A 13,309-nucleotide genomic window follows, 5' to 3' on the forward strand; every position below is an offset into this window, starting at 1 on the left:
GCTGAATTTTTAAAAAGTATATTGTCCATCAGCAAGGTAATCGTACATGAATGGAATTTAATTTATTCCATTTCAGTCCCCGGTGCCCTCCCTCACCCTTTCCTCTTCTCTCCCCCATCGTCCTTCTTCTACTCTACTGGTCTATTTTCCACTCATTTAAATATTTTTAATTGGTGATTTCTATATTATTTTATAGTACAGTATGCTGATAACATCAGCAGAAACATAAATGCCCCCCTTTATGAGAATCTGAATCAGCAGGTTGTAAATGGTCAGAGACCCACAAGTTTCTGCTCATTGAACCAGGTTTATTTACATTTGACCTTCAGGAAGACGATTGATAGCACAGAATCAAACAGAGAGACCACCCAAATGAGAATAAGGAAAACCTGTTTATTTGGAGTTGGCCATCCTTGCGACACAGGGCTGAGATTCACAGGCAGGCAGAGGAGTGATTCAGCTCACTTTGGGAAGAGAGGGCTCCAGGCGTGCCCTGATAAAGGCTAGAGTAGGGTCCTTTCATGTGATTTGGCTAAGGGAGCATATTTAAGCATCCCTAATTGATCCTAAGTTGGAAATGAGACCAAATATTAAGGAAGCTGTCAGTTACTAATCAAGTGCTGGCCATTTGGGACCAATTATTATAGGAGCTGTTGTTTAGCTTCTTGGCTCAGTGTTCTGACTTCCCACAAGTCTAATTTGTAAGAAAGAAGACTGAAGTCCAGGACAGGTTACTGTAGAAAATGGATTGGTTTCCTGAGCTCTTTGCCACAGATTGTGTGACAGAGTTCTATTATTATGTATGGTCTGGTCCTTACCTATAAAAATAAAAAATAGAGATGGAACTCAGCCAATTTGTAATCTTCTTTTAGGGACTGGGAATAAGATTTAGGAAACTGTAGCAGTGGGAAAATGAGGAGTTTATTAGTTACCTATTAATGTATAAGACACTACCCCAAAGCACATGACTTCAACAAGGACTTATGTTTTGGGCTGAGTGGTCCCTCCACTGCTTCCCCTGGGCTTCTTCGGGAGGCTGCATTCAGGTGAGGGTCAGCTAAGCTGGGAGATTCACTTTACCTGTCTGAAAACTGGTGCTGGAGGTTTCCTCGGCATCTCATTCACTATGGCCTCTCATCATTCAGCTGGCTAACCCACCTTGTTTACAAGGACAGTGGTCCAAGGAGAGGGCAGGTATAAGGAAGTGTTCACTAATGCTTTTAATTCATTCAGCAGGAACTAAAATATAGTTAGGTGACTATACTTTGGCCCCGAGTCTGTAGAAGAAGACCCTGTGCTCAAGGGAGGGTTTCAGGTGGAGCTGAGGACTGGAATTTTGAGCTGAAGCACTGCTTTTCTATAATAAAAAGTGAGGGTTACTATGATTATGCTTCATGAAAGGTATATGGGATTTTTCTGTTTTCATATCATGCCATCATAGCCACATCTTAAAGCTCCCAGAATATGCACAGGTAGCACCTCAGTGTCTGTTTTCTCCATTTCCCGTCTTTATAGCTCTTTGTTGTTTCAAAATGTCCAGTGAATTTCCCTCATATACCACCTGGGTTGACACTGAGCACAGCCTGAGAACACTTTCACAAATCTTTTCTCCTGCAGGATCTTGCCCACTTTCCTGGCTAAGGCCCCTGCCTTCCTATGTCCATTTTTTTTTCCTTTACATCACTCACTCTTTATGTAACTTTCCTCCCTTGACCACTATGTTAGAGAGAGAGAGAGAGAGAGAGAGAGAGAGAGAGAGAGAGACCATGTTTATTAAAACTTGTTTAGTGTCTAAATGGGTAATATATTCACATAGTTTAAAAATACAATAAATATACAATGAAATACTTTGGTCCTATCTATTTGGGGTCCACCTACCCCATCCCCATCTCTTACTCCCTTTTCTCCTGGGAAGCATTGCTGATGAATAACTTTTTATGTTTGTTATATATGTGATAATTTTTTGAGTCAAAGGGTGTATGCATATTTAATTTTGAAAGACATTGCCAAGTTCTCTCCATAAAGTTGTACTTATTTGCATCTGTGCCAACAATGTGTTAGAGATCTTACTTCTCTTGCATCTCAGAATAAATTACCAGATTTCTGGAGTTTTCTGATTTCATTGGTATAAAATTGTACTGCAATTTAATTTTTGTCATTTTTCTTCAATGAATAAATTTGAATAGTGTTCATACTCTTTGGCCATTTTTCTAAAGGGTTAATGATGTTGTTATTGCTTTTTTGAAACTTTACTAGAAAGATTTAGTTTTGTAATATTACTACTTACACACTTTCTTTAAATTGTTATTTTTTTTCTTTTTGTCATGCAGAAGTTCTTGATTTTTTTATGTAATAGACTTTAGTTTTATTCTTTTGTGGCTTCTAAATTTTGAATCTTACTTAGAAAGGCCTTCTTCTATCCAGTACTATATAGGAATTATCTTAAAATTTGTTAATTTCATCCACTTGTGAATCTTTTACCATGTTAAACTTGGAATTTATCATGTTGTGAAGTAAGAAGTATCGATGCAAATTTATTTTCTTAATGAACAGATAATTTTCCTAACTCATTTGTATTTCCTTTTTACCATATGCTATGATTTGAATATGCTTCCCAAACTCATGTTGAAATTTAATCCCTACTCCTACTAAGAGCTGTAAGAAATGGAGCCTTTAAAAGGTGATTAGAACTCCTCCCTCATGGATTGAGTAACCTATCTGTGTGATGAACCATGGATTAAAGTGTTTATGGGCTATCAAGAGTAGATTTGCTATAAAAGCCAGTTTGGGTAGGTCTCTATAGCTCTCTGTGCTTCACCATGAGACAGCCAGTGTATTGCCCTCTGCCAGCAAGAAGGCTATTAACAAATGCATCTTCTCAATCAGGAAGATCAGAACTGCCAGCCAAGATAAACTTCTTTTACTTGTGACTTATCCAGTCCATGCTATTATTAGCAAGAGAAATGAGCTAAAACACCATGCCCTTTTGAGATGCCATTTTTATCATATACCAAATTCCCAGATGTAATTTTTTTTAGACTTTGTTCCATTAATCTATCAATGTGCTAGCACCACATGGTTTTTAATTATCATACCTATGTCACAGAGCTGTTTCCCTTTTTTGATTTTTTAGAGGTTTCCTGGCTTTATACTAGGCTTATTATTTCCATCTGAAGTTCAGAATCAAGTGAGTTTAAAACACTCCTTTGGGGTTTTAAAAATACAAATGTGTGTTTTATCTTCCAACCCCTTTTGAAACTGAAAAATCAAACATAAAAATTTAGACAGAATAGCTTAATGAGCCCCCATGGAGAGGCAACATAAAGCTTTGGGATAATTTCATGGCCAATCTTTATCATCCATCTTCTTATCCATTTATTTTTCTTTGAAAAAGATCCCAGATATATAAATTCATCTGTAAATATTTAAATATATAAATCAAAACAAAGATAAGTCTTTTTTTTCTTTTGGTGGCACTAGGAATAGAAATCAGGCTCTTGCATGTCTCTAGTCCAAGAATTCTTTTTAAAATAAAATTATAATACAATTACATAGACATCTAAAATTGTTTTTAAACAATTCTTTTATGTTTCATAACTGCCTCCAAAATGTAGTTTCCCCATTTTTAATATCAAGATTAATAAGATACATTTATAGATTAACTTAGGGAGTAGTAATATCTTGATAATTGAGTTTTCTTGTCAAGAATAATACATGTCTTTCATTTACCAAAATTTGGTAATTTACTGCTGTTTGGGAGTTTTCTTCCCATAGGAATTTTACTACCTTTTTAATTCGATGTTTATTATCTTTGTTGTGGTTTTTGTAAATTATACTTCTTCTTGTTTTACTTATGAATGATCTTGATTTATATGTGATAATATTGTATATACCAACTTATTGCAGTTTTTACTTGTTTATGTTTTTTTTAATAGACTTCATTGTATTTCATGGAATTGATCACATAATCTGCAAATAAGTCATGGCCAGAACTCTTCACTAATTTAAAAATGTCTTTTCTCTTATTACCTTAACCAGTGTTAATATTAGTGGTAACAGTGAACATTCATACCTAGTATAGATAATGAATAACAAAAGGTGCTATTATGAGCATGGCTGTTAAATATATATAACAGTCTAAGTATAAAAATCACCTTTCAGTGCTCTAACAACATGATACAATCTAAACAGAAATATAGTACATGGATGTTGAATTTTTAAAATATTTTTATTAGTAAAATTCATTCACTTTTCACTGGCAAGTAGGAACTACTTTGAGGTTTCTTTCCCACTCTCAATTTTTGACTTCTGGGGTGCAGTCTAATCTCAGGGAATGAGAATCCTAGAATATTCTGGACATGTGGTCTTGGCCTTCTGTGCCATATCCTCTAGGTGTGATCAGTGGGGACACCATGAACCCTGAATCGATACAAACAAGTATACTTCGGGTGTCCCCAGTTGCTAAGGATTTTAAGATTCACACATAATAAAGGTTCAGAAACTTCATGCTGAAAATAAAGAAAAGAAAAAAAATTAATGCCTTGTAAAGAAATCCCATTGAATCTCAATGAATGCTTATGTAATGGAAAATTAAAATTTTCTTTTCTCCCTAACATAAGTATTTTCCGATACTGTCAAATGGACAAGAGAAAGAGCTTCTGAAAGGAAATAAAAGACAATTAGGGGGAGAAAGATAATAAGGTGGTCTGATGTCAAGTGTCACTACTGTACTCTCTCTTGAGTGCTCCTACTGGCTTCACAAGGAACACAAAGTGTTGGTTGTATGAAAACAGATCTATGAAGTCACCTATAAAAGTGAATGTGAGTGTATGAGCCCAATGCATGTGATAATGCAATCAAATATAAAACTGTATAAACACCTTAATTTCTAATGCTTATGACCGTTACTTGGTATCTGAGAGAGAATGGCTCTGGGACCCCCTGCTAATACCAAAATCTGTGGAGGCTCAAGTTCCTTATATAAAATATATGGTTAATATATAACCTATGCACATCCTCCCATGTACTTTAAAACCTCTAAAGTACTTATAACATCTAATTTAATGTAAACACTATGTAAATAGTTGTTATACTGTATTGTTTAGGTTACAGTGAGAAAAAAAAAGCCTTTACATGTTCAGTTCAAATGCAATTATTTTTTCAATTTTTTAAAAAGTTTTAGTCACAACTAAGGTAGGATTTGTTTATTTTTTAATTTTTAAAATTTGTTTTAGTTATACAATGACAGTAGAATGCCCTTTGATTCATCATATATAATGGAGTATAATTTCTCATTCTGCTTGTACATGACATTGAATACACTGGTCATATAGTTATATATGTACATAGGGTAATAATGTCTGATTCATTTTACTATCCTTCCTACCCCCCATAGGCCCTCCCCTCCCCTTCACTCCCCTCTACCTAATCTAAAGTAACTCTATTCTTCTCAAGCCATCCCCATTGTCAATTATCATCCACATAATAGAGAAAACATTCAGATTTTGGTTTTGGGGGGTTGGCTTATTTTGCTTAGCATGATATTCTCCAGTTCCATCCATTTACCATGATTTCATTCTTCTTTAAGGCTGATATATATCACAGTTTTTAATCCATTCATTTGTTGAAAGGCACCTAGGTCAAATATTTTTGACCTGTAGTTCACTGAACCCATGGACACAGAACCCATGGATATGATGGGCTGACTATATATATATTTTTGGGCTTAGATTTTTCTCACCATTGGCCACAAAGTTTCATAAAAGGTTTATTTTTACATGGTATGAGTTGCTTTCTACATCTCTTCAGTTACTTCCTGTGGCTAATGAGAAATAATGAAAATAGTTTTCATATACCATAGTGAGTTTCAGGGGAGTTATAAAGTTAATAGCTGGCATTCTCCCTTTCCACTAGTATTAAATATCCTCTCTTCCTCTAAGTTCCTCCTGCCCCTATCTACCTCATTCTGCACCATCATCCCCAGTCCCTTTGTCCAAGAAAGATAAAACAGTGAATATCAAATGTAACAGTTTCAAGGGTTCAAGAGTTAAAAGAATGATTGAGGGGCTGGGGATGAAGCACAGTGGTTGTGTTTACCTCCTATATGGGGGTCCCTGGGTTTGATGCCCAGTGTCCCCAAAATAAATAAATGAATAAATAAGTAAATAAATAAATGAAAGGACTGAGAAACCTAACAGAAAGACAGCAGATGAGGAAGAGTTTTGCTTAGAAACTGCTTTTGTAATTTCTTTTGCATTAAAATCAATGTAAAACCTGATCAAAGAAGTGAAATTCTGATAAGCCTTGCCTAGCTCATGCTTTTGTCATAACTTATTATTGCACACCATGCAGCAATTCCAGCAGAACTCTCCCAGTGATGAAACCAAACATATCTTATTTCCCAGAGCAGACATTACCTGGAGTTCAAATGTTTGAATGGTGTTTTCTGTCTTGTTGTATATAAATTGACCTAGGAAAATTTCTTCTCCTTCACATTTTTTTGTGATGCCCTATAAAGAAACCAATGGATTTGGAAGTTACAAGCTTGGTTAAAACAAATGGATGTAGTTGTTCAAATAGCAACAATGTACTAGGCATTTTGTGTTTTTCTGTGAAGGGCTGAGTGCTGTGCTAGAGTCAGGATTGGCTTATACACCCAATGTATAAAGTTATGAGGGTTAATGAGGCCAGAGGCTGATTACAGAGCTGGACAGGAAGTTAGGTGGGCAGATATATAGATAGAAAGAGATAGATGAAAGTAGATGAGAGCTACGTGTGTGTGTGTGTGTGTGTGTGTGTGTGTGTGTGTATAAGGAGACAGATCAAAGATTGCTGAGATAGGCAGAGTGACAGATGATAGGTAGATGACTGATAGGGAGATGTGGTGGGCTGGAGTGTGGCTCAATGGTAGAGTGCTTGCTAGCATCTACCTAACCTTGGGTTCAAGCCCCAGTGCTAAAAAAAAATAAATAAATAAGATAGGTAGATACATGACAGAGCATGACAGAAAGATAGAAAGGGAGATAGATGAAAGACAGATGATAATGAGATGGCTAGGGAGAAGATGGATGATAGATAAGACAGATAGATGTAAAATGAATCCCAGCATCCACACTGACAATTTGAAGTCAACGTAGTTTGAATAAAATTTAGAAAAGAACATCCTTTTTGACCCTTCTATATCCAGCTTTTGTTACTGAACAGAAATTTTGGTCTTTGTATGCAATTCCCCTGTGTTTTTTCCCTTCTTTTTCTACCCCTCAAATTGAAGATCTGTGAGAGGAGAATGAACTGGTGCAAATGAATTTATTTTGAGAACTTGAAGATTATTACTAGACTCCTTAAATTATGGAAGTTTAATCATTTTATAGTGAAAGTATTAATATTAAAACAGCACCATTTTATTAAAATAATTAGGGACATCATTGATTACATAATGTACTCACAGTTACATATATACATACATATACGTAGATATGGTTTAAGCCTCATAGAGTTCCTTTAGCTTGCTAATAGAGGAGTGCTAATTTTATATTCACATTTATAAGACCTGTTTTTAAATTTCACTTGGTTAATAAATTCTCTAATATAGAATAAAAATAACAAGAAGTAGCCTTGACTACCTGAAGGATTCCTGCCTGCAGAATCCACTCAAATTCCCCTACACAATGAGCAGCTATGTGCATGGTCTGAGACAGGACTGGATCTGTTCAACTTCACCCTAACTCAACTTCTAGGGTACACCTGCGTTTGGGGTATAGGCTGGCATAAGAACACAGTGGTCTTCTGCCTAGCAGCCTCCGAGCCCCAGAAGCTAGATGCCTTCAGAGGACACAGGAGGCATCTAGCTTTTAACACTGAGGCCACCTCTAGCAAGTAACATCACAGGATTGAAAAAGCATGAACCCAATGGTGGGTGGTGGGATGAGGGGTGATTACACACTCAGACAAAAAAAAGTGTGGAAATGGCTAAATTGGATCTGAAGGAAACATAAACTTCTCTTGTTAGAGATGAAATCAGCAGCACATGGACTTACAGTGCTAGTCCCAGAAAGGCCCAGGGATTGGGGCTGTGGGGTGAGGAACAGGAGAAAGAGAGATCAAAATCTGAGGCCTGGGATAGTTTTTTCAAAAAGAGGTTAGACTCCTAGTCCATGGTAGGTTTCTGCCCTTACCTGGCTCTGCAGGATCTCTGGTCTATCTCCAGCTCTGACAGGCACAGCCCTAATACAGCTAAAATAAAAGGGCTGATCCTGCCCTATGTCCTGAATTGGTATTGTACCGCCCCTTCCTCCCCAGCAGCTCCCAGTGTGTTCTCAGCCAAGCCTGTACCTCCTGTTGCAGGACTCCTCTCAGGGTCAACTTGCCCAATTCCACATTCTGGGGCTCCAGAAGAAATAGCTAACCAGACATTCCACCTGTGGAACTTGCTGTTCATAAGCCCCACCATGAGCACAGAGTTTGTGGCCAAATTTTTATCAGAAAAATTTTTTGGGAGGGGGTACCAGGAATTGAACTCAGAGGCACTTGACCACTGAGACACATCCCCAGCCCTATTTTGTATTTTATTTAGAGACAGTGTCTCACTGAGTTGCTTAGCACCTCACTTTTGCTAAAACTGGCTCTGAATTCTTGATCCTCCTGAGCTGCTGGGATTACAAGTGTGCACCACCATGCCTGACTATTAGCAAACCCTTAATGTGATAAAAAAGCCTCACAGACATTTGAGGAAGGACATTTTCAAAAACAACAGAGATCCTATAAACAAGCAGGACAAAGGATACCTGGAAATAAAAATAGGAGGGAGCAGGAAAAAATTAAATATTTAACTATTATCAATTAATTTCTTCAGAAGCATTAAGAGAAGATATTTCATCCATGAAAGAAAAACTCAGAGCCTAAGAAAGGGAATATTTATGGCAACCAATGTCTTAAACAAGTACAATGTGATAGCAGAAATTAAATATTCAACACAGGGATTAAGATGCAAATGGAAAGTCACTCAGAAGTAGAACAAAAAACAGGGAAAATAAGAGAGAAACAAATAAAAACAAAAAATAGGTATAAGTTAAAGCCTCAGTTGGCAGAAATGAAATCCCATAAGAATAGGTAAGCATCAGGCCCACTTAGCAACCATCAGCAGAATGGCAGAGCTACATAAGGAATATCCTGGAAAGAAAGAGGAAGGGAAGGGAAGGGAAGAGGAAACATAAATTATATGACATGAATTAAATAAAAGGAGAATATTTATACTTCTGCTTAAGAGACTGGTAATGTTACTGATAGAACTATAGCAAACCAAACAAATTAAATAAAAAATAAGGCACATCAAAAATCATGCAAAAAAGAAAATAGTATTCAAGTGTCTTATACAACTCAACTGAGAACAATATTTTCACACAGTTACCATGAAATTGATTACCACAGAATATTGATTCAAACAAAAAGTAAGATATACATCTTAGCAGTACCTCAAACATTAAATATAAATCTACCACATGAAATCTAGCAATTTCAATCTTCGGTATATACTCTAAAGAAAAAAGGAACAATGTCCACACACAAATTCTTACACAAATGTTGACAGCAGCGTCATTCATAATAGCCAAAAAAAAAAAAAAAACTCTAAATAATTCAAATGTTCACCAATTGAAGAATAAACAAAATGTGGTTTATTTATACAATGAAATATTATTCAGCAATTTAAAAAGTAATCAAATATTGACACATTACAGCATGGATGAGCCTTAAAACATTATTCACTAAAGACCACATTTAATATGATTTTGTTTATATAAAATGTCCAAAATAGGTAAAATTATGGAGACAAAGTAGATTAGTGGTTGTCAGGACTGGGCTTGTGATGAGGGAATTAGAGGTGACAGCTAAGTCATGTGGAGACTTTTTTGGGGGGTAGTGAAAATGTTCTAAAGTTGATTGTGGTGATAGGTACGTGATTTTGTATATATACCAAAGGCTCCTGAAGTGTGCACATCAAATGAGTAAACTAAATGTTATGTGAATTTAACAAAAAGATCCTGGGAGGATGATGGGGAACCCACAGAAGAGAGTTAATAATTCATTTTCTACTGGAGGATGTCAGCAAAACTGAATAATTAAGAACCAAAATTGAAAAATGAAGAAATAATGGACAAGCAAATATGAAGACAAGGACCCTCCAAAACACCTAAAACTGTGGGAAAGAATTGGGAACAAGGAGAAGTGAGATAATATAAACTTTATGGACATTTATAACTTTTTGTCACATATAACTGATAAAAGTAAAAAATAAAATTAAGCAATAGAAATCATCTGGTTTAACCCTGTCACTTTGAGGATAATAAGACCAAGGCCCAGGAAATAAGTAATACAACTAGTTAGTTGTATCATTAATATGATAATCCAGCTTTTAATGACATATTTAGATAGTTTCTCACATAGACAGAAAATTCCTTGGGTGCACTGGAGATGTTTCCTGAGGGTGACACTTTCTCTGAAATGTGCTCCATGGTAACAGCCGTTGGTGTGATTTTCCTGGCAAGCTTGATTAGAATATGACCCTGGGAACCTGGAAAGGCCCAGCATTTTCCAGGATGGACATCTGGCTGGAAAGAAAACATCAAATTAATCTCTTCTTTGGGTATGTAAATCTACCCTGGAATACAGGGGAACTAACCACTATTGACTGCAGATCCTTTGTTCAAGATATATATCAAAAGAAAAATTTCTAAGATACCCCCTAAGTTTGATTGTTTTTTCCAGAGTACTTTATTCTTCTATTAATCAGAGCTCTTTATCATCCGAGCATGTTTCTTTCACTGCTCTAGTTGGACCTTGAAATACGAAAAGGCAGCTGAAGGGGATGAATGGTGGTAGTGCTGATGACACTAATGAAGACAGTAGTGGTGGTGGTAGTGATGATGGTGGTAATAATAATAGCAGTGGAAGTGATGGTGGTGGAGGTGGTGATGGTGGTGATGGTGGTGGAGGTGGTGATGGTGATGGTGATGGTAATCATGATTGGGACAATGGAGACGGTGGTAAATTTGGGAATGACCACAGTGATAATAGTGGAAATTATCATGGTAATAGTGGTGATGGCGATGGTGGTTAATAATGGTAGCAACAGAAGAGATGTGGTAGAGATCATGGTGATGGTAGTGAATGAGGAGTCAATGATGAGTGGGTGGAAGTGACATGATGGTGATCATGGTAGTGATGGAGACGGTAGTGCTAAGGACAGTGGTGGCAGTAATGATTGTGGTGGTTGAGGGGATGATGATGGTAAAGGAAAATGAGGTGTGTATCACTGTCTAGATCCAAAATAAGGCTTGGAATAAGATTCAGAGTTGTCCCTGGAGGTACTTCTGAATTTGAAACCAACTTCAGATATGTGGATTGTAGTTAAGACATGCCCTACAGTCTGTTAACATCTACTGCCTTTGGGATGTATCTGAAAGTTTCAGTGGAAATCTTATTTGGTTATTGCTTTAGTTGTAAATGGACTTAAGAGCATGTGATGTGAATAGCATTTATCAAAACACTAGAATTGAGAACATAAGCACTTTTGATAAATGTTGTCTGAACAACTGAAATTTTCAATGGAAAAGAGGCCACAGAATTAACTTTTAAAAGATATGGAATTTATATTTTCTATTTGAGAATCAAATAATCTAGTTCAGTTGTCTCTAAATCACATATGGTCATCAATGATAATTTAATGACTATAAAACAAGAAGGGATTAATGCAGTATAATTACTTAAAATGTAAGAAGATTTCAGGTGTGTAATGAGTTTGAACAATGTCAAACTGCCTCCATTTTAAATGTTAACATTTTCATGATAAATTATCATAAAATCAAATAGAACTTGGTTCTTCTTAATTTCACTTTTACCTGAAGAATAATATCTGGAGGCATTTCATAATTTAGGAATCCTATCCCATGCCAGTACAGTTTTGCTTTATTATTTTTGTAACTTGCTGAGGTCCCAGCTTCAATGATAGAGGCTCCTAAAATTATAAAATATTTTTAAAATAAAAAATTAAATACATAATTAAAAATATATCATTTTAATGATGACCTTGGAAAATTATTACTGGGCAAATTATAATGGAGATAAAACTCATTCTCAGGAATAGGTAGGAAAAATGACATTTTTTATTACCACTGAAATTCTGTCTTTTGAGAAGTCATGTTTGCTCTGTGTGGTTTGCAAATGTTCTCTCTAAGCCTGTGACTTGTCTTTTAATTCTCTTGTTTGTCTTTTGCAGAGTAGAAGTTAATTTTGAGGGGGCCCTAATCATCCATTATTTTCTTTTTATGGATCATGTTTTTGGTGTCATGTTTAAGAATTTTTTTTCTCTAATACAAGACTAAAAATATTCTCTTTGGATGTGTAACCGATGTGAATCTGCAGTATGTATATAGAGTAAAAATGGGAGTTCATAATCCGCTTGAATCAAATGTATGAAATATGATATGTCAAGAACTTTGTAATGTTTTGAACAACTAATAATAAAAAATAAAAAATAAATAAAAATATTCTCTTTTATCTATAAGTTTCATATCTTTAACCTATGCATTTAGACCAGTGACCCATTTGGGGTTAATTTTTATAAAATGTGAGCTATTTTGTAAATGTGAATCAAGGTTTATTTTTATTTTATTTTATTTTATTTTTTTGCAAATAAATGTCTTTGACTTTTCTACTTTGTCAAAAGTCAATTTACCACACGTGTGGTAAATTATTTCTGGACTTTCTATTATTCTATTGAATTCATTGTTAGAAATAATGAGGTGCTATAAGAAATCAAAGATGTGGTTAAAGTGGGTAAGCAAGGCAAACCTTTACTTCTGCCAGAAGGGTGTGCTACCTGAACTTAGCTAGCAAGCACCCTGGGCAGGCAATCTGCTGGTTTATATACCTAATGTGGACTACCCTTTGCCCTGACTGGAGGACTCAGGGGTACAATCTACATGATTGGCTAATTTTAAAATTGGGATGGGCAAAAGGGAAAGACTGTAATTAAAATGGCTACAATTGGATCCAATTAAGCCTGAACACTATATTCTGAAATTGGACCACCAGACTTTTTACTTCTCACAAATCCCCCCTTTTTTCTTTTTACACCTTTTGGTTTCATTTTCATTACACCTTCTGGTATTGCCAACCATCCTAGACATATTAACTTTTTGAGGTGAAAATCACCTCTGGTAATGAGTTCTCTCTTCCTCTTCTTCTTCTTCTTCTTCTTCTTCTTCTTCTTTCTTCTTCTTTCTTCTCCTTTCTTCTCCTTTCTTCTCCTTTC

The 13,309-nt window shown here is 35.8% G+C and overlaps 1 protein-coding gene across 3 annotated transcripts in view; it reads right to left on the reverse strand.

Annotated features, from left to right (window-relative positions):
- Positions 1-641: 641 nt before the first annotated feature.
- Positions 642-13,309, reverse strand: part of Sun3 (Sad1 and UNC84 domain containing 3) — an 86,389-nt gene continuing 73,721 nt past the window's right edge. For 2 of the 3 annotated variants that reach the window (XM_027938381.2, XM_027938385.2), the window contains 4 exons: positions 11,895-12,010; positions 10,437-10,604; positions 6,417-6,509; positions 4,210-4,508 (listed from right to left, as the gene is read on the reverse strand). In XM_027938381.2, coding sequence (XP_027794182.1) covers positions 4,389-4,508; positions 6,417-6,509; positions 10,437-10,604; positions 11,895-12,010 — 497 coding nt within the window. In that variant the 3' untranslated portion in view covers positions 4,210-4,388. Of the gene's footprint in view, positions 819-4,209; positions 4,509-6,416; positions 6,510-10,436; positions 10,605-11,894; positions 12,011-13,309 lie in introns of those variants that run through there. The other variant, XM_027938384.2, reaches the window with a different exon arrangement.

The sequence above is a fragment of the Marmota flaviventris genome, chromosome 1, assembly GCF_047511675.1.
Source record: "Marmota flaviventris isolate mMarFla1 chromosome 1, mMarFla1.hap1, whole genome shotgun sequence".
In the NCBI taxonomy this organism is placed as follows: domain Eukaryota; kingdom Metazoa; phylum Chordata; class Mammalia; order Rodentia; family Sciuridae; genus Marmota; species Marmota flaviventris.